Here is a 26,920-nt window from a genome sequence, read left to right as displayed (position 1 = left end):
TATAGAATGGTGTGATTTTTAAGATGTTCTAGTTAGTTGTTTTCTGTCATTTCTTACAATAAGTATTTGAATTGATGTCAAAATAGAATTAAATATAGTGCCTTAACCATGTGTATCCTAGATTTACCCACTTTTCTCCTGCAGCTTTGATTTCGGGGAAATTGCTGGCTATTAGAGAAACAAATTCACTGAGTTGTGCACATACTGTACAGTTTCATTCTGGTAATTATTGCAGGGATGTGACTACAAAAATTGTACTGTAGAATATTCATACTACTTTCACCTCCCCATCTCTCTTTGCTCACACACAAGTACCAGAATAAGTCTGTCATTTGGATAACAATATATTCCCTGTGTCTGTGTCTTCATGTCATTTTAGACTAAGAGACATCTCTCACAGACCTCATGAAACAGCTCCCACAATGATTTCTGTTGTATCAAAGAGATGAGTGCACATAATGCATTAGGGGACTCCAGTATGAATTACTACAGCAGCGAAGCTGTTCAGAGTATGTTTTGGCAACTCCTTCAGCATTGCATTTACTCGACCCTGTGCACCACTGTGGGATTCGATTAGCGACAGGAGCTTTTAGGATGAGTCCGGTGACCATCGTACTGGTAGAGGCTGGTGTCCCTCCACTGCAGATCCGACGTGCGTAACTGCTCGCCAGTTATGCAGCACACATTCATAGTTCCCCTGAGAATCCAAATTACTGTCTTCTTTTCCTGCCCGCAGCAGTCCATCTCCCGCATCGGCGGCCCAGGTCGGGGCTAACGATTGTGGTTCGCATGCTGTCCATTATCTCTGAACTGGAGTCCTTCCCTTTACCACCTCTACTTGCGATCTGTTCATGTACGCCTCCATGGTGTACGCCTCGGCCACAACTTCGTCTGGACCTTTTGCATGGCCCTAAGGACTTCATTAACCCTGCCGCTCTCTGCTGTCACTTCCTCTCGACTCTTGTGCTCTGAGGCTCTGAAGTGCTTTACACTGATGGCTCAGTGGCTGATGGTCACGTAGGCATCACATATGTTCATGGAGGACATATTGAGCATCACTCCTTGCCATTTGGCTGCAGTGTTTTCATTGCAGGGCTTGCGGCCATATCTCATGATCTTGAGTACATCTGCTCATGCCCTGGCGAGTCATTTCTCCTGTGTACTGACTCATTGAGCAGCCTACAAGCCATTGACCAGTGCTACCCTCGCCACCCTCTGGTAGCGTCCATTCAGGAGTCCACCAATGCCCTGGAAAAGTCTCGCTGTTCCGTGGTGTTTGTGTGGACCCCAGGACACATCGGAATCCCTGGCAACGAACTTGCTGACAGGCTGGCCAAACAGGCGACACGGAAACCGCTTCTGGAGATAGGCATCTCCAAAGCTGACCTGCGTTCTGTCTTACACCGCAGGGTTTTCCGGCTTTGGGAGACGGAATGGCATAACAGCACACACAACAAATTGCGTGTCATTAAGGAGACTGTGAATGTGTGGAAGTCTTCCATGCAGGCCTCTCGCAGGGAGTCAGTTGTCCTCTGCCGGCTCTGCATTGGCCATACATGGCTAATGCATGGTTACCTACTCCATCACGAGGACCCACCTCAGTTTCTCTGTGGCTCCCAAATGACAGTCATCCACTTCTTGCTGGACTGCCCACTTTTAGCCGCTCTGCAGCAGACTTTTAACTTTCCCAGCTCCCTGCCTTTGGTGTTGGGCGACAATGCCTCCACAGCAGCTTTAGTTTTATGTTTTATCCATGAGAGTGGGTTTTATATTTCTATGTAGATTTTAGCACGTGTATTTTTGTCCTTCTGTGTCCTCCACCCTAGTGCTTTTAGGGTGGAGGTTTTAATGTGTTGCAGAGTGGCTGGCTTTCTCTTTTTATTCTCGTGGTTCGCCAGCCACTGTAATCTGCTTTCATGTTATACTCTCTTTTGTTTCTAGCATATCTCTGTTGTTTTCTTGTCCTCTTTTGTTCCTCTTAGTGTTCGTTGCCTTTCCTTCATTCTTGTGGCTATGCCTTTCTTTACGTTTTGTGTTATATGTTTCTTCCATTTTATACTTACACGTGTGGCATTGTTTTATTAGGAACAATGGACAGATGACCTCATAGTTTGGTCCCTTCTCCCACCTTTAAACCAACCAACCATCACATGCAGCACAGGTGACGAGGAGCTGTTCCCCTGGAAGATCACGGATTCAACCCCTCCTACTGGCATGATGAAGAAGGTATCAGGATTCATCAGACCATGCAATGCTCTGCCACTGTACCAATGTCCAGTGCGAATGGCCACGTGCCCATTTCAGTCGTAGTTGCAATGCTGTTGTGTTAACATTGGCACATGCATGGATTGTCGGCTGCGGAGGGCCATCGTTAGGAGTGTTCGGTGCACTGTGTGTCCAGACAAACCTGTGCTCCGCCCAGCATTAAAGTTTGATGTTAGTTCTGCCACAGTTTGCCACGTATCCTGTTTTACCAGTCTGCCCAGCCTACAATGTCTGACATCCGTAATGAGAGGTGACCGTCCAAACCCCTGGATGTGATTTTGCTGTATGTTGAAAGTGCTCACCAACAAACTGTTGTGCACTTTCCGAAATTCTCATGCCTAGCTATCACAGTCTGATTTTCATGCCTAGCTATCACAGTCTGCCCTCAGTCAAACTCGGATAGATTAGCCGCCTTCCCCATTCAGACAATGGAAACTCCAGGCAGGAGTATCAACAATGTAGGGAAAGATAGATTGCTAATTACTGTAAAGATAACGTGCTAAGTAGGAGACAGGCACAATTAAGACTCTTACACATAAGCTTTCGGCCTCATCCTTTGTCAGGAAAAGAGAAACACACACCATTCATTCACCAAACAAGCAAACCTCTTGCACACACAACCGCCAGCTCTGGCCAGAATCTATCTGAGTTTGACTGAGGGCAGACTGTGATGGCCCGGAGGCTCAGCATGATAATTTAAGAAACTGCATGACCTGTTGGCTGTTTGAGGCGTGCTGTGGTGAGTGTGTTGAACACGTGGTGAAACCTAGTTGAAACCACGTCCAGGCGTTGTGGCGTTGGATGGGCACCCCTCATTACAGGTGTCAGACATTGTAGGCTGGGCTAACTGGTAAAACGTGATAGGTGGCAAACTGTGACGCAACTAACATCAACGTTAATGCTGAGCAGAGTACAGGTGTGTCTCAACACACACAGTGCACCGAACACTCCTAACAGTGGGTGCCCACAGCCATGACCCATGCATGTGCCAGTGTTAACTCACAAAATCGGCAACTACGACTGAAAAGGGCACATGACCATGGAATTCTGACCTGAGCTGCCAAGAGAATGGTGTGTGTTTCTCTTTTCCTGACTAAGGCTGAGGTCCAAATCTTATGTTTAAGTGTTCTTTAATTGTGCCTGCCTGCAACTTAGCATGTTTCCCCCTAGTCAACATGCCTACTGATACTACATGCACCGTGTGTGTGTGTGTGTGTGTGTGTGTGTGTGTGTGTGTGTGTGTGTGTGTGTGCGCGCGCGCGCGCGTGCATGTAGGTGATGCTGCTATCACCCTGGATAGGTTTATATCGATAGCAGGTCGGTGGTCATAATGTTCTGGCTGATTAGTGTATAACAGTGACTGTGACAAATTCAGTCTAACCTTTTTGTTCTAATTGGAGCCTCCACACACACATATATATCCATCATGAAGCTGTATGCATAGCTGGGACACATCTGAAAAGATGACAAGTCTCCTGCATCCATTGTTGTTGTTGGTTGCACTTCTTTTGGCACGCCTCTCGCAGCCCCTTTCCTTGGCATGGCAGCAGCAATTTTTGCTGTTCTGACAGTCTGTGTCACTCCAGACGTAGCTATGCTGTCTTTGTGGATACCTGTCTTGCTACGAAAAGTCCATTTATTGACACAAGATGCATAACATGGCTCTATAATTCTACATGACAAACAAAACAGTAGGACTGTCCTGTTCGACTCTAGTTGTGTGGGGTTGATGAAATCCTGCATGTAAGTAAGGATGGACATCATGAATCCATTGATTCCGTTTTCTCATATCATTCATGGGGTCGTGACCAGTGTGAGCAGCAGTATTACAGAACAATAAGCCACTATCCTACCGCTTTTTGTTTTTTGGCACTTTTTGGTAGATAGTTCTCTTTCTTTTATGAAGCATAACATAATCGGTACGTGATAGAGTATGCAGAAGACATTATTAAGGGTCGCAGAAGTGGATTTCTCTCGCCTTGATATTTCACCTCTACAGGACATGCTGCAAGGAGTCTGATGCATGTGTTATATTGGGTCGAATGAAGTGATGACCATAGATGCTGGAACACACAGAGGGACCGCAGCATGGGATGATTGCCAGCTTAACCAAAGGATTGTTATGAACTCATACAGCTTCACTCACAGTGTTTGATGCTGAAGTTCTTCAGTGGTTGTGGACCTTTCTGTGCCAGTCCTTCAATGTAATCTACTGCAGGCTAAGCTTCTGTCAACCATGCCATTGCATTGGCTTGTATTTGTCCAGAAACCACAAATATTTCATACTGCAACATACACTGAGGAGATAAAAGTCATGGGATACCTCCTAATATTGTGTTGGATCTCCTTTTGCCCAGTGTATTGCACCAGTTTGAAGTGGTGTGGACTCAAAAAGTTGTTGCAAGTCCCCTGCAGAAATACTGAGCCATGCTGCCTCTATAGCCGTCCATAATTGCGAAAGTGTTGTTGGTGCAGGATTTTGTTCACAAAATGACCTCTCGAATACGTCCTGTAAATGTTTGAGGGGATTCAGATTGGCCAGATCATTCGCTTGAATTGTCCCGAATGCTCTTCAAACCAATCACAAACAGTTGTGGCCCAGTGACACAGTTGGAGCAGAGGACCCAGCCCATTCCATTTTGACACAGTGTCGCCATTATGGAGGCACCACCAGCTTGCACAGTCCCTTGTTGACAGCTTGCATCTGTGGCTTTGTGGGGTGTGCACCACAATCAAACTCTACCATCAGCTCTCACCAGCTGAAATTGGGACCTATGTGACCAGGCCATGGTTTTCCAGTAGTCTAGAGGCCAGCTGATATGGTCGTGAACCCAGGAGAGGCACTGCAGGCAGTGTTGTGCTGTTAGCAAAGGCACTCACATCTGTCATCTGCTGCCACAGCCCTTAACACAAAATTTCACTGCACTGCTGTAAAGGATATGTTCGCTATATGCCCCACATTGATTTATGTGTTTATTTCATGCAGTATTGCTTGTCTTTTAGCACTGTTAACTCTGTGTAAACGCTGCTGCTTTTGTTCGTTAAGTGAAAGCCCCTCGGCCACTTCATTGCCCGTGGTGATAGGTAACGCTTGAATTTTGGCATTCCCAGCACACTCTTGACGTCACAGATTTGAGAATATTGAATTCCCTAATGACTTCTGAAACGGAATGTCCTATGTATCTAGCTTCAACTACCATTTAATGTTCAAAACATGTTAATTCCTGTCGTGCAGTCATAATCATGTTGGAAACTTTTCATGACTCACCTGAGTACAAATGACAGCTCTGCCAATGTACTGCATTTTCAGTTCTTGTGTACGCGATGTTACCACCATCATATGCTTATTGCTCTCCCATGATTTCTGTAACCTGGTATACATGTGACTGCTATCACAGGTGATGGGAGAGCCAAAATCCAATGTTTTTGAGCAAGTCATGCTGTAGTGCATTCTGCAGTTATGGCCCCTTACCTGTTACATGATACTATGACGGCCACAGTCTGATAGCTTACAGGGATGGGCATAACTGCAAACAAACACTTAAATGTGATTTCATTGGATATGACATTTTAACCTATACTCTGCACTGAGAACTGCATTAGGGAGGCTGTAGAGTTAGCAACAAAAAATCTATCTTCCTTGGCGATGTATTATCTTGATGAATCCTCTTGATGAATCCACCTTGGAATCAATGAGACAGTTTACTGGTGGCACCAGATGCATTGCTATTGTGGACTTCGAATGGTAGCCAAACCACTCTGCCTGGTGGACTAGTTTAAATTATCCTCATAACCTTTTCGTTTCCAGTGTGTTGTATACAAAACACAGAACAGGTAACTTTTGTCTGCATAAAGAACATGTAATGCCAAAGACACATGTCAGCAGTTTGTTCACGTTAGTCAAGGTATCACTAACTACTACAGTGAGTTTCAGCACCCTGTGTCAGCAGTTACTGAAGTTAGCCATTGCTTCCCTAATGCCTGCAGTGGAAGAACAGTTGAGGTTCAGTAAGTGTGTTTTTATTCATTTTTCCATGTCCTGTCTTTCTTAAACTATTTGTATCTTATTGTCAAGGGACTGTTAATGGAATATTAGCCACCTGCAGCACTAAGATATTACTTTTCACTATTTTGTAAAATGAGTTTCACATGTGTGCTGGCTGTGGCACAGTGGATTTGTATCTTATAAAAATGTTTGTTCATTTGTAAATATTCAGCAGTAATGTTCTATCACTGTTGGCACATTTTACTATTATTGAGTGGTAATAAGTGACGTAGTTACAATAATAACAATAAATAATAATAATTTTAATAGTAAGAAACTAATGATTTGATTAATGTAATATAAGTAAATATTTTTCTGTAGTGTCAGAAGATGAGATACTTCATGAGCTGGAGAAGCCTTCACTTTTATGGGAATCTGTCAGAACTTGATGAAATATCAAGTGATGATGAGGGAACTACCTTTGCATTTCTTTATTTACAAGGAAATATGCGATACAATACTGGAAGGTTATGGTTTTTTTTAAATATTGATGGCAAAGTTGTGACAAAATTGCCAAATATAATACCTGCAGTTTGTATTGTGACTGGGTGTTAGAGTTTGTAGTACTTTACATCTGCTGAGCTGTTGAACGTCTTCATTTGAACATGGTTGTCAGATAACTGGTATTGTGCAACTAAGTACAACTCTAATAGAGAGTAAGCTCCAGCCCGACAATGAAATGAGAAAGACATGCCGTGATGTAACTGACCATTCCATATGAGGAGATGGACAGATTTCTGTTGCAAAATGGCATGACAACAAACCAGTAGTCCTTGATATGTCTGCAGAAGGCAAAATGCCCGTAGGACAAAGCAAGTGGTGATCTAAGAAAGCCAGACAGTATATCAGCATCAACAGACAACATGTCATTGAAAGCTACAATGAAAATATGGGAGATGCTAATTTATTTAACAGCATCATTGCAGCATACAAGCAAACTGTAAAAACTAGGAAGTGAACAGTATGTTCAATATCTTTCTTTTTTTATTTTTATTTTGCCAGTGCTGCTCTTTGGATTGAAGGAAAGGTGGGACCACAATGCTATGAAAATTAAGAGCAAAGAAATAATGGATTGCTTCAAGTTCAAGATTCAGGTATCAGAGGGGTTGGCCCATGCTGAAAAAGAGTACATGACACCAAAAGAGTGTAGTGAAGACGATGTAGATGCAGTATCTAATCCTCCAACGAAACAGTAACTCTCACTCCCCCATCTCAGCCAACAAAAAAGGATGACAGGAACATTACACATACCAGTGACTGTTAGTGATGAGGGTGATCGTTGCAGAAGGCCTGGTTGCAAAAGTGTAAGAGCAAAGGTCTGGTGCCAGAATGTCATTTCACTTGTGTCTAGTAAAAGAAAGCATACCACATGATGTACGACCACAAATATCGTGTCTCACAGAATAACCTCTATATGAATGTATAAACTAGTTTTCAGTGTGCTATGATGTAATCAAATAATTTTTTTGTACTAGGTTCCTTTTCATAACAAATTTCAAAACATAAAATCAATATATTACCCAATTACATTTTTACATTTTCCTTACCTGGACTGCCTGTGTGTCATATACAATACATAGTTTTTGGAAGATATAGCAAATAATTTTTGAAAACAAATATATTTTCTTAACCTTGTTGATCAGGTGATTACATGTTATAGTAATGTTTGATGGATAAACAAACTTTCATACTAGTAAAACTGATGAGAATAAATATCCATTGATAATGGAAACCCTTCTTATTGCAATAAATACACAAAACAGCTACAATCAGTTAATTACATTTGATAAGGCACAAAATCAGAGGTTACAGTTGAATGTCCAATTGCTCAGGCACAGAGATGCACAAAAATTTCAGTTCAAGTCAAAGCCAAGGAAAGAGAGATACCAGCCTGTAATGTGGGTGCCATCATAATAGTTGAACAAGTAGTTAGCAGTACATTACACGAGAGACTGGCAGATGGTGTGTCTGGGACACCTTATAAAATCCAGACTACAACATAGTGACGCAGACGGTGATCACAAGCAGTGCACTTGTGACTGAGTAATGCTTATCCGCTGTACCCTCTAGCCATAGGCACTGTGGATAAACTGGCACAGCATCCAACTGTTGTGCAATCAGATACAGCACAGTGGATGAACTGGCATGGCATTTGAATCTACCACACTGTCAAACACAGCAGGTAGCATCAGATTTTGTTATGCCATCTATGCATTTTCCCTATTTGCCATGTGCAGTTGAGTTGTTAAAATTATGAACTCAGTGCTTTGTATTTATTTGTGATATCAACTCACAGTAGCGTGCCGTCATAGACTGCATCTTGTGAAAAATGATGTTAAATTAATAATATATTTTACAGAAGTGAAAAATCAGATTAAACAGCATCTAGTTTTACATGATTATGATACGGGAAAAAGTTTGATGTTCCAACAAGTAATCCCTTTTAGTGAGTACAACATTTTTCCCTCTCTTTGTGCTAAGTACACATTTGGGACACCAGTAACACCAATTATTATTTACATCCTGAGAACCCATATTCATTTTGCACCATTTTACAAAGTACTCAGTTACTCAGGATATTACTAGAGAACATTGGAAGTTATATTCAGTGAGTGAGTGACCATTGTCTGTTGAACATGTTATATGGAACATATTATTTATAATCAAGAATAAATGATAAAACTGAGTACATTGGCTAAAATAATTAGAGTGCTTAAAAGAAAGTTAAACTTTGTTCTGTGAACCACACATGAAATAAATAGTAACCTTCCAAACTTATTCCTGTTCCTTACATCAGTGGTTCTACTATGCTTTGTATTGATGTCAGTAAAAATTGGAGCTTGTTTTTCTTTGCTTTGGGGAGGGAGGGGGTGGGGAGCAGTGCAGTTTTGAAGACTGTGGGAAGCATGATCTATTTCTGGCCTTAACCTCAGAATCAAGAAAAACTTGGAACCAGGGTGTGTTGGCCTATTTTTGTTTTGTTGTTAGTATAACAGTTTCCCAGGCAAATAGCTGCAATCTTTGTGCTTTTGTGATTGTGAAATAGAATATGATAAATGGCTTATTCAACAAGTACTGCAGTGCATCACAATGCATAGCAATGTTGCACATCTCAGAAATCCAGTGATATTTATACAATACTCTTTAGCATACATTCTGTAGTAGCCTGTACTTCCTAATATTTTGTAAATTTAAATATGATTGGATTATGTGTTTCAAGAAAATGTTCTCTTCGTGATTATTCATTTATTTTACAGATTTTGCTCACCAGTAACATTGTACTAAAACTCAAGACAACATTTACTTTATACTTCCATGATTGTATACCACTATACTAGAAGCAGTTTATGGCCTCTAACATAACTGTTTCCCTGTTTACACACATGCAGAGGACTAAAGGCGTGAAAAACACAGACTAAAATTGTGTAACTGTTCCCATGAAAACAAGACGTGTCAAGGAAATTTGTGGTACATGTTTAACCACCAAAATAGCAATGCATGCTGTCATGCACTGCTTCTGATTTAGTGCCATAAAATGATTAAAGCAGTTAAAATCTACATTGTACAGTACAACGCTGTTGATGTATCAAGGCAAAACACACCTGGTGAAGAAAAGGAAACACACATCAGTTACTGGCAAGAAAAAAAATGTGGTTATGTTTTAACATCTCATTGACCATGGAGTGATTAGGAATACAAAGTACAACTTAAGGTTTGAATAAAGATGAGGCAGAAAAGAGGCTGTGGTCTTTCCAAAGAATCTTAGAATTTACATTCAATGCACTAAATTTGGATGTGTATATGATTGGTTTCTGTGCTTTGGACTTGTCCAAAAGAACAGATACCAAATTTGTGTTTGATTGCACAGCCAGATGGTTGACTGAGGATTTGGATGCTGCTTTTGTTGAATACAAGTCCAGTGTCTTAAATGTTGATCCACCTCACTCTAACCAATTTTCCATGCGTTAAACTCAGAATGTCTCATAATTTGCAGTCAGATATGGTGTTTTCAGTCAAGAGTCTTTGAAAAAAGTGAATTAGAGCTGAATATTTAAAGAATTATAATGTTTTTAGTGCAAAGATATTGTCATGTCCACTATCTTTTACAGAATTCTGCAACAATTGAATGTCCTTATATTTATTTTTAGTAATGTTAACATATTGATGGCCTTCTTTAGGAGACGCTTTGGAGTTGAGATTCAACAAATTGAAATCTTAACTTGTTGAACCACATTAAATTTTTGTAGTGGATGAATTTGTTAATCTAAACAGATTCTTGTTGATTAATATGTCCCTAGTGTTTACTGTAACATTCACAACACAGCTTTTAGTATTTGTGATAGAAATAAAATTCACACATACTATATCACAAAGTGGTTAAACTTACAGGAGGTAATCTAGGTAGTATAACACTGGAACTAATTTACATGTGTATGTTTCAGGTGAATGTGATTATTCCATCACAGCATCAGAGTATTTAAATGAGCAGGCATATTTATTTCGACAAAATGAGGTCATATGTCCACGGTGTGGAAAGGAATACAGATTAAGAAATTCTTTTCTGAAGCACATCCATTATGTGTGTGGAAAAGAGCCACAATTACAATGCCCAAATTGTCCAAAAAGATTCAAGACCAGGAGCAATCTCAACCAGCACATCAAAGCTGTGCATCCAAATGTGGAGATCCGAATCACTGAACAGGAAACTGTACATCAATATAGAGAATAATTGGGAAAAAATAAATCACTTTATGAACAGAGATCCTACATAATAATTATTTCCGTTTTTCTTACTTCCACAATCACATAGTTTATAGTAATTATAGTTATGAATTGTTCTGTACATTCAGATTGCCTAGCAGATAGAGCATTGACCAGAAAAGATAGAATCCTAGACTAAAGTTCCAGCTTGACAGCAAATCTTAATTTGTCACCAACTGTATTTCACTGTAGAGTAATCCACTTTTACCCAGACTGATTTACTATGTTTCAGAATGACTGAAAAAAGTCTGACAAAATCAAACTATGAAAAGTCTCGGATGGAATAACAATCATATGGGAAGGATAGGAGCTACTGACCACATAGAGGAGGTACTTAGTCACTGACAGACACAATGAAAAAGACTGCAAAAATATCAAGCTCCCTTCTTCTGAAACAGTAAACACATGGACACATTCACACAAACACAACTCACATGCACATGGCCACTGTTCCCAGCCTCAGAGTTGCAGCAGCAGTATTTTGCCCTTGGATCATTTGGAAGAGTGATACTTCACATAAGAGTTAAAAAATGAAAATTAATTACATTGCCATTGCATTGAAATATGATTCTAAGTCAATCTTGAAACTTGCACATATTTGTCTGTCACTTCTCTCATTTCACATATGTCAACATGAATCTAACTGAAACAATGAGAAAAACAAAAGTAGAAACATTCTTATATTGGCCTACACACTCAAATTCCTGTGACAAATCTTTGTAGGTTATTCAGTGGTATTTTATGGATATTTCAGTTGAGGGACCTGTGGTCTCCAGCAACTCACTGTAAAGGAATAATGTACTTATGATTTATTCGGTTTGTTACCCCAATTACCTTGCTTCTGTGAAAGTGCCTTCACAGCAGTGAAAATGCTTCAATATGTAATCACCCCCAACATACAACACAATACACGGAATAATGAACCTGTGTACAGTAGCAAAGTAGTATGATATGGTTGCTGTTGCTGCAGGACCAGCATAGCTGTGTGTCGTGCCTCTTTTCCATTGTATTCAGTGAACCCATACACAAGGTTAATATTGACTCTCTCTTCCACGAGTAAACCGATCCGTACTTTTATGCAACTCTGTTGACATACAACTCTGTTAACATAACCCTAACATTGCTGTTAGAATTAACCTGAGATAGAACTGAGCATTACTGGAGGCAAGCTTGAGGCTGAAGAGCAAAGTGGATATTAGTAGTCAGCAACTAGTAATTTGGGTGAACAAATCAGTTTTAATTCCAAACATGACACACAGCACCTACTGTCGACACTTGCATTGTTGTGCAGATATTTTCAGTGTGATACAGATACAAATATAAATTGGCATAAAAAATTATATTAAATGCAATTATTCAATAATGTGTAATGAGAGATCACTGGGCCCTTATACCAGGATACACAAAAAAATATCTCTGAACAACTTTTGAAATTTTGTGTGGAGTCGAGGTTCACTCTGTATAACTGTTTTAACATGTCAATACAGTTTTTTATGTGTATAACTGTTTGTTAACATAAACAAGGTGTGATCAATTACGTAGTTGTGTAAAATTTGTCCCTGTAGGCATGGCTGTGCTGTACTGTTTACTAATATGTGACTTGTTTGAATTTGGCAAATAAATTATTCTCATTAAATTTCTTTATCCTCTTTCAAAGAAGTTCTTGATTTCAGTCCTCATTGTGACCACTTGTATTTAAAGTAGAAAGGTGTACTTTTGAAGTTACTACAGTCACAAATCTCTCTTGTGGCATATGCCCATATTAGTTTCATAGTGTAATTCTTCATTATTCATTGGAAAGTGGAGGGGTGGAGGCGGCAGCTTTTTTGTGGGTTCACATGCACAAACAACTTTTCCATTGCGTGCTACAGTTGGCATGACGAACAAAGGGAAGTTAACATGATGAATCGTGAGTCTGTCATTGGCAGCCATTAAGAAAGCTTATTTGTAATTTTAAGTGGTTCATAAATAAAGTTAGCTGGTATTTTGTTCTATTACGTAATAATTTAACCACATTGCTGAAATTCTCATCAGAATTGTTAATAAGACATACAAGAAGGTTATTGTAATGACAGATATATATCTCAGGCTGCACTACATGTCATTCAATGACAGCAGTTTTATTTTCTTGTTGAGATTCATTGGCTTCATCACTCACAACCAAATTGTCACACTACAGCCTAACCCAAGCCCTTGGATTCACTACAGTTTAGACTGTCAGCACATTTATTTTTCTTCCTGCCCTCCATATCAAAGTGCCAAAAGAAATCATTAGATTAAGTGATTCTTATAGGCTACCATATACTGTCACCATATTGATTGTGACCAGTGGAAACATATTGCCACCAAAAGCTTTCAGCCAAAGAGCCAGATATGCCGTAAGTGCACTCAAGCATAAATGTAGTCTCCTAGTGTGTTTTCATCTTTGGAATATAGGGAGCTTTCACAGCAGTGGCAATTCATGTAGTTTCTATCGTGTGGGTTCGCTAGGAAAAGCATCAAGCTGATCTCTTACAAGACCTGTCATATTTAGTCAATTTGTCAGCTCATTTTTAATATATTTGGTTGACAGTGTTACAGACCTTTAATGTATACATTATTTTTAGGTCATCAGTGTACATGATCAAAAATGTCGGTCAGTAAAGAAATGTTTTTGGTGCACATCAACCACCTCTATCTATCCAAATGTATCTGGGCGTCTGTTAGTGGACATTAATATAGGGTGTGACCATGTTTTGCCATTATGACGACTAGAAGTCTGCTGATGACACTTTCAGTGAGATATCTGAATGTCTGTGGAGGAATGGCAACCCAGTCTTCCTCAAGAGTAGAAATGAGAGCAGGTAGTGATGGATACTGGAGTCTGGAGTGAAGTCTAAGGTCTAACACATCTCAAAGGTGTTCCATTGGGTTCACGTCAGTTCTCTGGGCAGGCCAATTCATATCCATTGCCGCACAGGTGCTGCTTTATGACAGTGCATTGTCACCTGATACAATGAGTTATCATCTCTGAACGGATGATCTACTGCATGCTGTACATAATGCTGTGAAATGTGACCATGTCCTTCTGTATTTAGAGTTTTCTTAACCTCAATAAGGGGACCATACCCTAACCAAGATAAACACCCCCATACCATAACACCACTTCTCCTGTACTGCACTGTTGATGCAACATATGATGGTAGGTATTGTTCTCCAGGTGTTTGGCAAACTCGGACCTTTCCATCAGATTGCCACAGGATATAGTGTAATTCATCATTTCAAATAATTTGTTTCCAGTCATCCACTATCCAGTGGTGTTGCTCTTTACACCATTTCAAGCATTGCTTAGCATTGACTACAGACATACTTGGCTTCCGAGGAACTGCTCAGCCATTTTACCCCATTGTTTTTATTTTCCTATACACAGTCATGGTGCTAGCCAGACAGCTGTAGTGCTTTGGAACTCATAAGCAGTTGCTTCCACTAATTTCATGCAAATTTATTTATTTATTTTTACAGCCACCCTCTGCAGTACTTGAAGGTCCCTGTCGGTCAGTATATGAGGTCTGCCGGGTCTGGGTTTAGCTTTAGTTGTTACTTCACAGTCACATCTCTAACACTCATCTTTGGTGGATTTAGAAAGGTTGATATGTTCATGATGGATTTGTTACTTGGATGATGTCCAATGACTAGTCCACATTTGAAGTCACTGAGCTCTCCTGACTGACCCATTTTGCTATTATTGCTTCTCTTCCGACATCACAATATTCCCTCACCACCTTTCATAATGGCAGGTCCACCTCTTATGATATCTGGTGGCCAATTGCGCATTAGGTAAGTGTGTCCGGATACCTTTAGTCTTACAGTGTACACTCCTCAACAAAAGAGAATGAAGAACCCAAAAGACATGGTTGGAAGTCAATGTAACTTTGTACAATCACACACCAACAGCAAAAATGTAAATTATTTAGAGCTGCTATTCTGTGTAGCAGGTAAAACTGCTACCATAGTGCACAAGTGTTTATTTTTAGTGTTACCATGTGTGGTAGAGTATATAAAGACCTTGTTCAATGTCGGATGTTGAGTGGCCCATTGCAAAGAAAACAGAGATGCTGCATACACAGAGTGTGACAATGTTATCAGTACCAAACAGAGTTTGGAAGGGCCTTATTGTGAGCTTCCATTTGGACAGCTGTTTGATCATTCAGTATCCAGATGTGGGGGGCATTCATATGTGACAGAGGCACAGTGTCAGACTGCATAGGAACATGGAAGGCAGGCATATTTGTCAGACCACTGCAAGGAAGCTTTACCATATTGTGCATCAAGCACATCGTAGCACCTTCATATCTGCACCTGCCATCTTAGAACAAGTAATGGACTCCGTGCGACATTCTGTGTCATCCTGTACCATTGGTTGGACACTAGCAGCCAACTGGACCATGGAGTTGCTGTCCCATGCATAGGCTGCACAGTACAACAAAAATGCCTGCATTTGGAGTGGTGCTGTGACCAGAAGCATGAACTAAACAAATGGTTGCACATTGTGTACAGTGATGAACTGTGATTTTGCACTATTCTGGATGACCACCATTAGCAAGTATGGTGGCAACCTGGTGAGCGTTTCCATTCCTCCAATGTTTTGGAGAGGCGAAACATTGTTACTCCTGGTGTCATGGTGTGGGAGCCTTTGGCTTGAACTTGGCCATGGCTGGTAGTTATTGAGGGCACTGTGGTGTGGTGTTTCCTGCTTTACCTGCATTGCTGGAAATTATGCTTTGAAGCATGGCATTGATGATGACAGGAGCAAAATAGGAGTGTCTGTACTAAAGGGGAGCAGCTGCAAAATGTGTCTATTCTCCATGGTAAAACTAGTCTGTTTATATCCTATGGGATGTATGGCCACTCCTGCAGTAGATCAATAATACCTTGGATTACAGCCTAACCATGGAACACATGTTAATCGTTAATTTACCCCAGAGCGTTGTGGAGGTGACTTGTAAAAGTAAGCTGTCAGATTCTGGGGAGTTGGAGCTTCCCCGTACATCAGCCTCTGTAATCAACTGGACAAGAAAAAGTTTTTTTTTGATAACGTAAAACAGGAAACTTGACATAAACAATTTAACATCCAACTTCCTGGCAGATTAAAACTGTGTGTCGCACTGAGACTCGAACTCGGAACCTTTGCCTTTCGCAGGCAAGTGCTGTACCATCAGAGCTACCCAAGCACAACTTACGCCCTGTCCTCACAGCTTTACTTCTGCCAGTACCTCGTCTCCTACCTTCCAAACTTTACAGAAGCTCTCCTGTGAACCTCTCAGAACTAATACTCCTGAAAGAAATGATATTGCGGAGACATGGCGTAGCCACAGCCTCGGGGATGTTTCCAGAATGTGATTTTCACTCTGCAGCAGAGTGTGCACTGATATGAAACTTCCTGGCAGATTAAAACTGTGTGCTGGACTGGGACTCGAACTTTGCCTTTCGCGGGCAAGTGCTCTACCATCTGAGCTACCAAAGCACGACTCATGCCCCATTCTAACAGCCTCACTTCTGCCAGTACCACAAACTGTATGGGCTGTATGGGACAGGTCTTGCATCTAGGTCTGTTACAGGAATACGAGTCAAGAGGTAAGGGGTTGGGAGCAGGGATTGTGTAAGGATAGATGAGTACAGTTGCTCCAAGTCCTGGGTGGTACTGAGTTACGAGGGGAATGCTCCTCTGTGGCTGGACAATGAGACTTTGGGAGGCTGTGGGATACTGGAAAGATAAGGCATGGGAGATTTGTTTTTGTAGAAGGTTGGGAGAATAATTACGATCTGTGAAGGTCTCAGTGAGACCCTTGGTGTATTTCGAGAGGGACCACTCGTCACTGCAGATGCGACGATCGTGGGTGATTAGGCTGTATGGAAGGGATTTCTTGGTATGGAACGGGTGGCAGCTGTCGAAGTGGAGGTATTGCATGTGGTTAGTACGTTTGATATGGACAGAGGTATTGATGTAGCTGTTAGTAGGTAATGCCTACAAACAAACCCAGGATACAGCTATGAGCACACCCATGGCACCATCCTATGCCAACCTACTCATGGGTCATGTAGAGGAATTCTTCCCAAACACCAGAATCCTAAACCCCTGACCTTGCTCTGATTCATTGATGACATCTTTGCAATCTGGATCAAGGGTGAGGACATCCATCCTCATTCGTCAGAACCTCAACAACTTCTCCCCCATTTGCTTCACTTGGTCCCACTCAACCCAACAAACCACCTTCCTAGATGTTGACCTGTACCTCAAAGATGGCTACATCAGCACCTCTGTCCATATCAAACCTGCTAACCACATGCCATACCTCCACTTCGACAGCTGCCACCCGTTCCATACCAAGAAGTCCCTTACATACAGCCTAACCACCCATGGTCGTCACACCTGCAGTGACGAGCGGTCCCTCTCAAAATTCACTGAGGGTCTCGCTGAGGTCTTACAGATTGTAATTATCCTCCCAACCTTGTACAAAAACAAATTTCCCATGCCTTATCTTTCCAGTCTCGCACAGCCTCCCAAAGTCTCACCGTCCGGCCACAGAGTAGCATTCCCCTCGTAACTCAGTACTGCCCAGGACTTGCAGCAACTGTACTCATCTATCCTTACACAATCCCTGCTCCCAACCCCTTACCTCTTGGCTCGTATCCCTGTAACAGACCTAGATGCAAGACCTGTCCCATACAGCCTCCCATCACCACCTACTCCAGTGCCATCACAAACAACACCTATCCCATCAATGGCAGGGCTACCTGTGAAACCAGTCATCTAATCTAAAAGCTGAGCTGCCGCCAGTGTACTGCATTCTATGTGGGCATGACCATTAACAAGCTGTCTGCCCACATGAATGGCCACCGACAAACTGTGGCTAATAAACAAGTGGACCACCCTATTGCTGAGCATGCTGTTCTACACGACATCCTTCATTCCAGTGACTGCTTCACAGCCTGTGCCATATGGATCCTTCCTACCAACACCAGCTTTTCTGAATTGCACAGATGGGAACTCTCCCTGCAATATATCCTATGTTCCTGTGACCCTCGTGGTTCATTTTTCTCGCCCATCCAACCCCTTTCCTGTTCCCATTCCAGCACTACACAGCCCTGTCTTTTTTACTTCTCTCCTTTTCCGCTAATCCCACCCACCTCTCCTCTGACCTCCATCTAACCTGCTGATTGCACCTAGCTGCACTACTGTTTCTGCACCTCGTCCTTGTGCACTCCCCAGCAGCACTTAATTGTCTCCCACCCCACCCTGCTACCTCTCCCCCTCCTCACCCCAGCCTCCTTATCCCCATCCAGTTGCCACTTCCATCATGCACTGCTGCTGTTGCTTGCAGTGTGGCTTCAGATGCCAGAGGCTGCATTCATGTGTGTGTGAGTTGCATTTGCGCGGGCACGCACCTTTGTGCGTGTGTGTGTGTGTGTGTGTCCTGTCTATTTTCGACAAAGGCCTAGTTGGCCAAAAGCTTATATTGTGACAGTCTTTTTTGTAGTCCCTGCCTGCGATTTGGAATCCCCGCTGTATGGTGAGTAGCAACTTTCCTTTTCATAATATTGTTACATTTCATCCTGGATTTTGCATTGTTTGATTAAGATCTATTTCGGTGAATGTTGTGATTGAATGAGTGATTTTGGTCTGTGCCACTTGCTGTCGTGTCATGGCTGCATAGGTAAACGTAGGTTACTAATATGGTGAAAGGGGTCAAAAGACATCTGTCTGCTTTTTATTTCCTTTGTAAAAAATTCAGTTTGTAACACCTTTTCAACAGACTTCATGACTTTCCCTTATTTATTCTAGTGTTGACAATAATGTACAACAATTTACTGATTTTCCACAATTTCATGGAAATTTTATGAAATATATTATGTGAGGTGTCAGTTGCCTCTGCTGTAACTCCTTTTTAGAATATTACTGTTCTCATAATTACAAAGGTACTTGCATTGCATTTTATTTTAATCAGCTGTTGTTGCCTCAGGTGATGTACTTGGAAAGATTTCATCGCTGGACTTTAACATAACTTGTTAATTGTATTTCATGTGCGGCTGATGGTACTCGTCTCGTCAGTTAGTGGTTTTCTTTTGTCTGCAATGGGCATTTCAGTTACATTACATCAGCGTGCTTTTAGTAATGAAGAATTTTGTATATTCTGGAGAATTCTGATATTTCATCAGAAAGTGACTTATCGGCTCCAGATCATGATTTCTTTGGAGACCAACTGCAACTGATGATGAAGATAATGAGACTGAGGAGCAGTTGCTATCAGCAGATGTCTCCCCATCTCAGTTCTTTCACTAGATTCAGGACTCACCTGACATGACAGGATGTGGGCAGCTAGAAGTGATACAGAGTGGAAGGCTGCTAACATGCTGTTGCATGGAAAACGGGTTGCTTTGGACACCCAGAAGGAGAGAAGGGGCTCATTGCATATGCCTGCCACCAGGTGGATGACTCTGACATAAGTTCCTTACAATTTGTTTTTGATGATTCAATGCTCCCCCCCATGAACCATGGACCTTGCCGTTGGTGGGGAGGCTTGCGTGCCTCAGCGATACAGATAGTCGTACCATAGGTGCAACCACAACGGAGGGGTATCTGTTGAGAGGCCAGACAAACATGTGGTTCCTGAAGAGGGGCAGCAGCCTTTTCAGTAGTTGCAGGGGCAACAGTCTGGATGATTGACTGATCTGGCCTTGTAACACTAACCAAAACAGCCTTGCTGTGCTGGTACTGCGAACGGCTGAAAGCAAGGGGAAACTACAGCCGTAATTTTTCCCGAGGGCATGCAGCTTTACTGTATGGTTAAATGATGATGGCGTCCTCTTGAGTAAAACATTCCGGAGGTAAAATAGTCCCCCATTTGGATCTCCGGGTGGGGACCACTCAGAGGATGTCGTTATCAGGAGAAAGAAAACTGGCGTTCTACGGATCGGAGCGTGGAATGTCAGATCCCTTAATCAAGCAGGTAGGTTAGAAAATTTAAAAAGGGAAATGGATAGGAATTAGTGAAGTTCGGTGGCAGGAGGAACAAGACTTCTGGTCAGGTGAATACAGGGTTATAAACACAAAATCAAATAGGGGTAATGCAGGAGTAGGTTTAATAATGAGTAGGAAAATAGGAATGCGGGTAAGCTACTACAAACAGAATAGTGAACGCTTTATTGTGGCCAAGATAGATACAAAGCCCATGCCTACCACAGTAGTGCAAGTTTATATGCCTACTAGCTCTGCAGATGACGAAGAAATTGAAGAAATGTATGATGAAATAAAAGAAATTATTCAAATAGTGAAGGGAGACGAAAATTTAATAGTCATGGGTGACTGGAATTCGTCAGTAGGAAAAGGGAGAGAAGGAAACGTAGTAGGTGAATATGGATTGGGGGTAAGAAACGAAAGAGGAAGCCGCCTGGTAGAATTTTGCACAGAGCACAACTTAATCATAGCTAACACTTGGTTCAAGAATCATAAAAGAAGATTGTATACATGGAAGAAGCCTGGAGATACTGACAGGTTTCAGATAGATTATATAATGGTAAGACAGAGATTTAGGAACTAGGTTTTAAATTGTAAGGCATTTCCAGGGGCAGATGTGGACTCTGACCACAATCTATTGGTTATGAACTGTAGATTAAAACTGAAGAAACTGCAAAAAGGTGGGAATTTAAGGAGATGGGACAGGGATAAACTGACTAAACCAGAGGTTGTACAGAGTTTCAGGAAGAACATAAGGAAACAATTGACAAGAATGGGGGAAAGAAATACAGTAGAAGAAGAATGCGCAGCTTTGAGGGATGAAGTAGTGAAGGCAGCAGAGGATCAAGTAGGTAAAAAGACAAGGGCTAGTAGAAATCCTTGGGTAACAGAAGAAATATTGAATTTAATTGATGAAAGGAGAAAATATAAAAATGCAGTAAATGAAGCAGGCAAAAAGGAATACAAACGTTTCGAAAATGAGATTGACAGGAAGTGCAAAATGGCTAGGCAGGGATGGCTAGAGGAAAGATGTAGGGAAGTAGAGGCTTATCTCACTAGGGGTAAGACAGATACTGCCTACAGGAAAATTAAAGAGATCTTTGGAGAAAAGAGAACCACTTGTATGAATATCAAGAGCTCAGATGGAAACCCAGCTCTAGGCAAAGAAGGGAAAGCAGAAAGGTGGAAGGAGTACTTAGAGGGTCTATACAAGGGCGATGTACTTGAGGACAATCTTATGGAAAGGGAAGAGGATGTAGATGAAGATGAAATGGGAGATATGATACTGCGTGAAGAGTTTGACAGAGCACTGAAAGACCTGAGTCGAAACAAAGCTCCAGGAGTAGACAACATTCCATAGAACTACTGACAGCCTTGGGAGAGCCAGTCCTGACAAAATTCTACCATCTGGTGAGCAAGATGTATGAGACAGGCGAAATACCCTCAGACTTCAAGAAGAATATAATAATCCCAATCCCAAAGAAAGCAGATGTTGACAGATGTGAAAATTACCGAACAATCAGTTTAATAAGTCACGGCTGCAAAATACTAATGCGAATTCTTTACAGACGAATGGAAAAACTAGTAGAAGCCGACCTCGGGGAAGATTAGTTTGGATTCCGTAGAAATGTTGGAACACGTGAGGCAATACTGACCCTACGACTTATCTTAGAAGCTAGATTAAGGAAAGGCAAACCTACTTTTCTAGCATTTGTAGACTTAGAGAAAGCTTTTGACAATGTTGACTGGAATACTCTCTTTCAAATTCTGAAGATGGCAGGGGTAAAATACAGGGAGCGAAAAGCTATTTACAACTTGTACAGAAACCAGATGGCAGTTATAAGAGTCGAGGGACATGAAAGGGAAGCAGTGGTTGGGAAGGGAGTGAGACAAGGTTGTAGCCTCTCCCCTATGTTATTCAATCTCTATATTGAGCAAGCAATAAAGGAAACAAAAGAAAAATTCAGAGTAGGTATTAAAATCCATGGAGAAGAAATAAAAACTTTGAGGTTCGCCGATGACATTGTAATTCTGTCAGAGACAGCAAAGGACTTGGAAGAGCAGTTGAACGGAATGGATAGTGTCTTGAAAGGAGGATATAAGATGAACATCAACAAGAGCAAAATGAGGATAATGGAATGTAGTCGAATTAAGTCAGGTGATGCTGAGGGAATTAGATTAGGAAATGAGACACTTAAAGTAGTAAAGGAGTTTTGCTATTTGGAGCAAAATAACTGATGATGGTCGAAGTAGAGAGGATATAAAATGTAGACTGGCTATGGCAAGGATAGTTTTTCTGAAGAAGAAAAATTTGTTAACATCGAGTATAGATTTAAATGTCAGGAAGTCGTTTCTGAAAGTATTTGTATGGAGTGTGGCCATGTATGGAAGTGAAACATGGACGATAAATAGTTTGGACAAGAAGAGAATAGAAGCTTTCGAAATGTGGTGCTACAGAAGAATGCTGAAGATTAGATGGGTAGATCACATAACTAATGAGGAGGTACTGAATAGAATTGGGGAGAAGAGGAGTTTGTGGCACAACTTGACCAGAAGAAGGGACCGGTTGGTAGGACATGTTCTGAGGCATCAAGGGATCACCAGTTTAGTATTGGAGGGCAGCGTGGAGGGTAAAAATTGTAGAGAAAGACCAAGAGATGAATACACTAAGCAGCTTCAGAAGGATGTAGGTTGCAGTAGGTACTGGGAGATGAAGAAGCTTGCACAGGATAGAGTAGCGTGTAGAGCTGCATCAAACCAGTCTCAGGACTGAAGACCACAACAACAACAATGATTCAATGCTGGGCATCATAAAACACATTGAATCAAAAGCTCGGAAGGAAATAAATAACATAAATTGAACCATATAACTGGAGGCAATGATTGGTATCATGTATGTCGGAAGTGTCTTTTTTCCCTAAAAATGTTTCCTTGTATTACCTTTCGTCGTGTTTTGGGGCATAATTTATCAGGGATAAATTGACAAGTCATTTTCTGTGAACTTATCAGATCCATCTGCTTCGAAAAGAAGTAATCTTAAGCTTCACACACCCCTGCTGACAGTAGTGAAGTAGGAAGCAAGTGCTTTTGCTTCCACTGTTCTTATAGTGAAAATACTACAGTTGATCAGCAGTTACTTTGTAGCAAACTTAGGGGCAGGCTTACAAAGTTTGTGCCAAACAAATTCAACAAATGTGAACTTGTGTTTTGGATAGCTGCACACATAGCACCCAGATACTTTTGCAGTTCCTATCCATACCTTGGTAAGGAGAAAGGCCAACCAGCCATTGGAAGAGTATGTCAGTCTTCACATCATGGAGCCATTTCTAAATGAAAGAAGGAACATGACAACATAACTTCTTCACGTCCCTTCACCTTGCCAAGAATCTTCAACAGATGAAGATGCCATTAGTGGGAACAGTAAATAAGGTATACCCTTACAAAATCAAGCTGCTTGAAGAAGAACAATTCTGACTTACATTTCATCATTAACTTGACAAACACTGATAACATACTCTTAGCCAGACATGCACAATGGCTGCTAAAATTTTTCGTTATAAATAAATCTGATCCAGTTGTACTTGACAAACCACTACAAAACAAGGAAAACTAAGAGGAATTCTTCATAAAATTAATTAACATTAAAAAGGCCCATAAAAATGTGAGCATAAAGTCATACTTTGCATATAAGAAAGTCATACCAGTCATGCACAAAACCCAGCAAATTTTTCAAGTAGCATGCAAGATTCCATGCAGATGAGGCATGAAAAGGTTCTCTGAGCAAATAAGCTCACATTGCCATCCCAATGTAACCCATGAACCAACTGCAAATGTCTATATATTTGGCATGGGCTTAAGAAATTAAAATGAAGACATAAAAGCCATAAAATGTCAACTTGTGAATGTCAAAAGCAGCTTACCATATAAGTGCCCAGCAAGACCAATCAACAGACTACCAAACAAACCCCAATGGGACATCTGATTACACATAAACATCGCAGAGTGGCTGCTTGAAGATACATCCTGAAACCTGGGTCATATGTATAATTTTATCCAAATAAAGGATTTGTCAACTACAACTGGAGCGGATTTATTCATCACGGAAAAGACTGATAAATCAGAATGCACTCCAACAGTGTACCAAGCAACGAATAATATGGCCATCTTTATTCCCAGCACACAACATCCTGAAATAGCAATGAGCAAATGAGAAACCAGAAAAATTACTGGTTGCTCTAAGGGTTCATAAATATTCAACCAAGGTTACTTGTAGGAGGTAGCCAATGCATGTCTGTTACAGTATCCTAGACATGGCAGTGTACATGCATGGATCATGTAAATTAAACAACTAAAAAGAACCTGAAGAAGAACACATTCATTCTTCAGCTGGAAAATAAAATCACGAACAGGAAACAACAAAGAATAGGACAATAGCATGAAAGCAAATCAAACAAGGAAGCAGCTGTAGTACCAGACGAATCAGAAAAGAGAAAGAAGCGCAAACTGAAATGGGTAAAGGAAACAAGACCATGACATCTGTGAGAAGTGCAAAATAGCCATCTGCAGAAAATTCGTTTGAAATATATGTCTGCTCAAAGAGTCGACTACACACAAACGAGTGAAATAAATGTTAGGTACAGTATACATATCTTAGGAGGCAAGCAATACTTAGTACCTAAAATGGCAATGTAAAAGTGTTACAAATTTGTTGTAAAGCTGTAATTGATGTTTGTGCATTACATACAAATGAGTAGAAAAAATATAGTTCTTAGCTTAACTAAGCTGTAGATTTTTATTGCAACTCTCATTAAAGGCAAATGAACCCTTCCCACTGTTCTATGGGTATCACATTTTCTGCTGTTCTAATATTAAAGCTATAACTGAACAAGTGATATTTTGCTGTCAGTATTATGAAGTCAGTCTTTTAAAAGTGGTCTAGAGCAATTACAAATTTTTTTCATTGTACATCAAATAATGCTTTTGTGATTTTTTGTAAACAGCATTTAAAATGTCACTGCTGCCGTTAGTGTTTTTGGTGATACCAATAATAAAGAGACAGAGCAAATGCTTGTGCTGGGGAGGAATAGGAGAGGAAATTTGTGAGGGTTCAGTTAGTTTTTTAAATTACCTCGTTGCTGGTCTTCAGCTCCAAGCAGTCTGTGAACCTTGACTCGTTGATAAACTCTTCTTATGTCTGTTGAAGAATTCTACTTAATCCTAAACCAGAACTCAACAACCCTGATTTGTATGAATGCTCTTATTGTGCCCTTTATTATAAGTGGGATCTGAAGTTAATCAGTTAGGTACATCTCCTTTGAACCAACTCCAGTCTTCCAGAGTAAGAAACCAATGCATATGCACCAGCATTTAGATCATTAATCTTCTGGTCATTGGTATTCCATGACATCATGTTTCGCGCAGAAGATTCTTTGCTGCTGCCAATCACTCCACACATCATGATGCTGATCATTGCTTTGATATTCCTGGGATGTCTCATGTGGAATACCCCAATAACATAACAAAACATACAAAACAAGACTGGGTCCTTAGCAAATCTTCCCACAAAATAATTAAATTTTTAAATTCAGTACAATTTTTCTCTGTGAACAAATGAACAGATCTTCTGCTAATAATGATTGTTGATTTATATCCAAAATTGGCACCAGACTTCCCCCTCAATCAATGAAATTAGTTATTTTCAAAAACTTTGGCAACAAAACATCTGGGAAATCTTGTACCCTCACAAATTGGAAGTCTCCTTTTCAAAGGAACCATCCCAACATTTGACTTAAGTGATTTAGGAAACCACCTGCCCTACTGAATAGATGTTTAGTATCTTATCACTGCGCCACCTCACTCTGTATTCCCTGAGTGGAATATTCCCCTTATTAACTACAGTAATAACAAATTGCCAAAATTCTGGCGGGATGAAATGTGTTCGAGTCAGCTGCGTTTCTTCTTGAACGCACACTGAATTCTAAAATGGCTGATACATGTCAGTATTCTAGACTCCAGAGTCTAAAGAGTTCGTTGATAAATTTTGTTGCTAATTATTTAATAGATAGTGAAAGGAGAGTTGATCCTATGGCAAACAGGGCAATTGTTAAAAGTAGTTATCACAGCCTGTTTACTGCAATGAGATTAGCAAAGTAATGAAACGTACTCAATCTGGTGTGAGGAGCGAACAAATATAAGCTAAGTTTTTCATATTTTGAACTCATGTGCTCCCTGATCAATCAGGTAATACTGAGACCCAGCAGATATATGGTTGCGGAAGAAACTGGAAAGACAACACCAGATGAAATAGAATGTGAGGAGTTACAAGTGTCAATAAATATTTATGGCTCACTTCTTTCATTCACAAATAATTTCGCCAGTTTCCAGGTTCACCTTTTATTTCAGGAAGTAAATTAATATGTGAAAACTGCCATGTATTATAGAACTCTTCCTTGACAACTTAGATCATTTTTTCTGCTTCTGGCACTTATTTCAAATTTATTCAAAAACTAGTTTTTAACATAGTCCACAGAAGAATTTGTCAATTATGATATAATTCGATATTATGATTTGTCCGTTACGATATAATGATCTGAAATATTCTGTGCAAGAGCATAGTCGCTTGCCACTGAAATTTGTTTCCCAGACTGGTAGTGGTGGCCAGCAGTTGATTGTGTCAAGTGGAATTATGAGATTTGTGATGATTTATTTTATGCAGACAGATTGCTATGAGTAGACCAGCATTTAGTGTTTCCACACACTTGATCAGAATTGTTTTTGGCACATTTTTCAAGAAGGCATCAAATAAAGTAATGTGAATAGGTGTTGTGGCTAAAGCACACCAGCTCAAAGAAATG

The 26,920-nt window shown here is 40.7% G+C and overlaps 1 protein-coding gene across 2 annotated transcripts in view; it reads left to right on the top strand.

Moving 5' to 3' along the window:
* LOC126175181 (GDNF-inducible zinc finger protein 1-like) overlaps window positions 1-12,664 on the top strand; it is a 44,981-nt gene extending 32,317 nt beyond the window's left edge. For both annotated transcript variants that reach the window (XR_007535537.1, XM_049921771.1), the window contains one exon: window positions 10,753-12,664. Coding sequence is in view for 1 of the 2 variants with exons in the window: in XM_049921771.1 (XP_049777728.1) it covers window positions 10,753-10,791 (39 nt within the window). In the remaining variant the exon portion in view is untranslated. The remainder of the gene's footprint in view (window positions 1-10,752) is intronic.
* Window positions 12,665-26,920: the final 14,256 nt, after the last annotated feature.

Source organism: Schistocerca cancellata, chromosome 3 (genome assembly GCF_023864275.1).
Source record: "Schistocerca cancellata isolate TAMUIC-IGC-003103 chromosome 3, iqSchCanc2.1, whole genome shotgun sequence".
NCBI lineage: Eukaryota > Metazoa > Arthropoda > Insecta > Orthoptera > Acrididae > Schistocerca > Schistocerca cancellata.
Note: the sequence above shows the minus strand (reverse complement) of the source record. Positions and strands in the feature narration are given on the sequence as shown.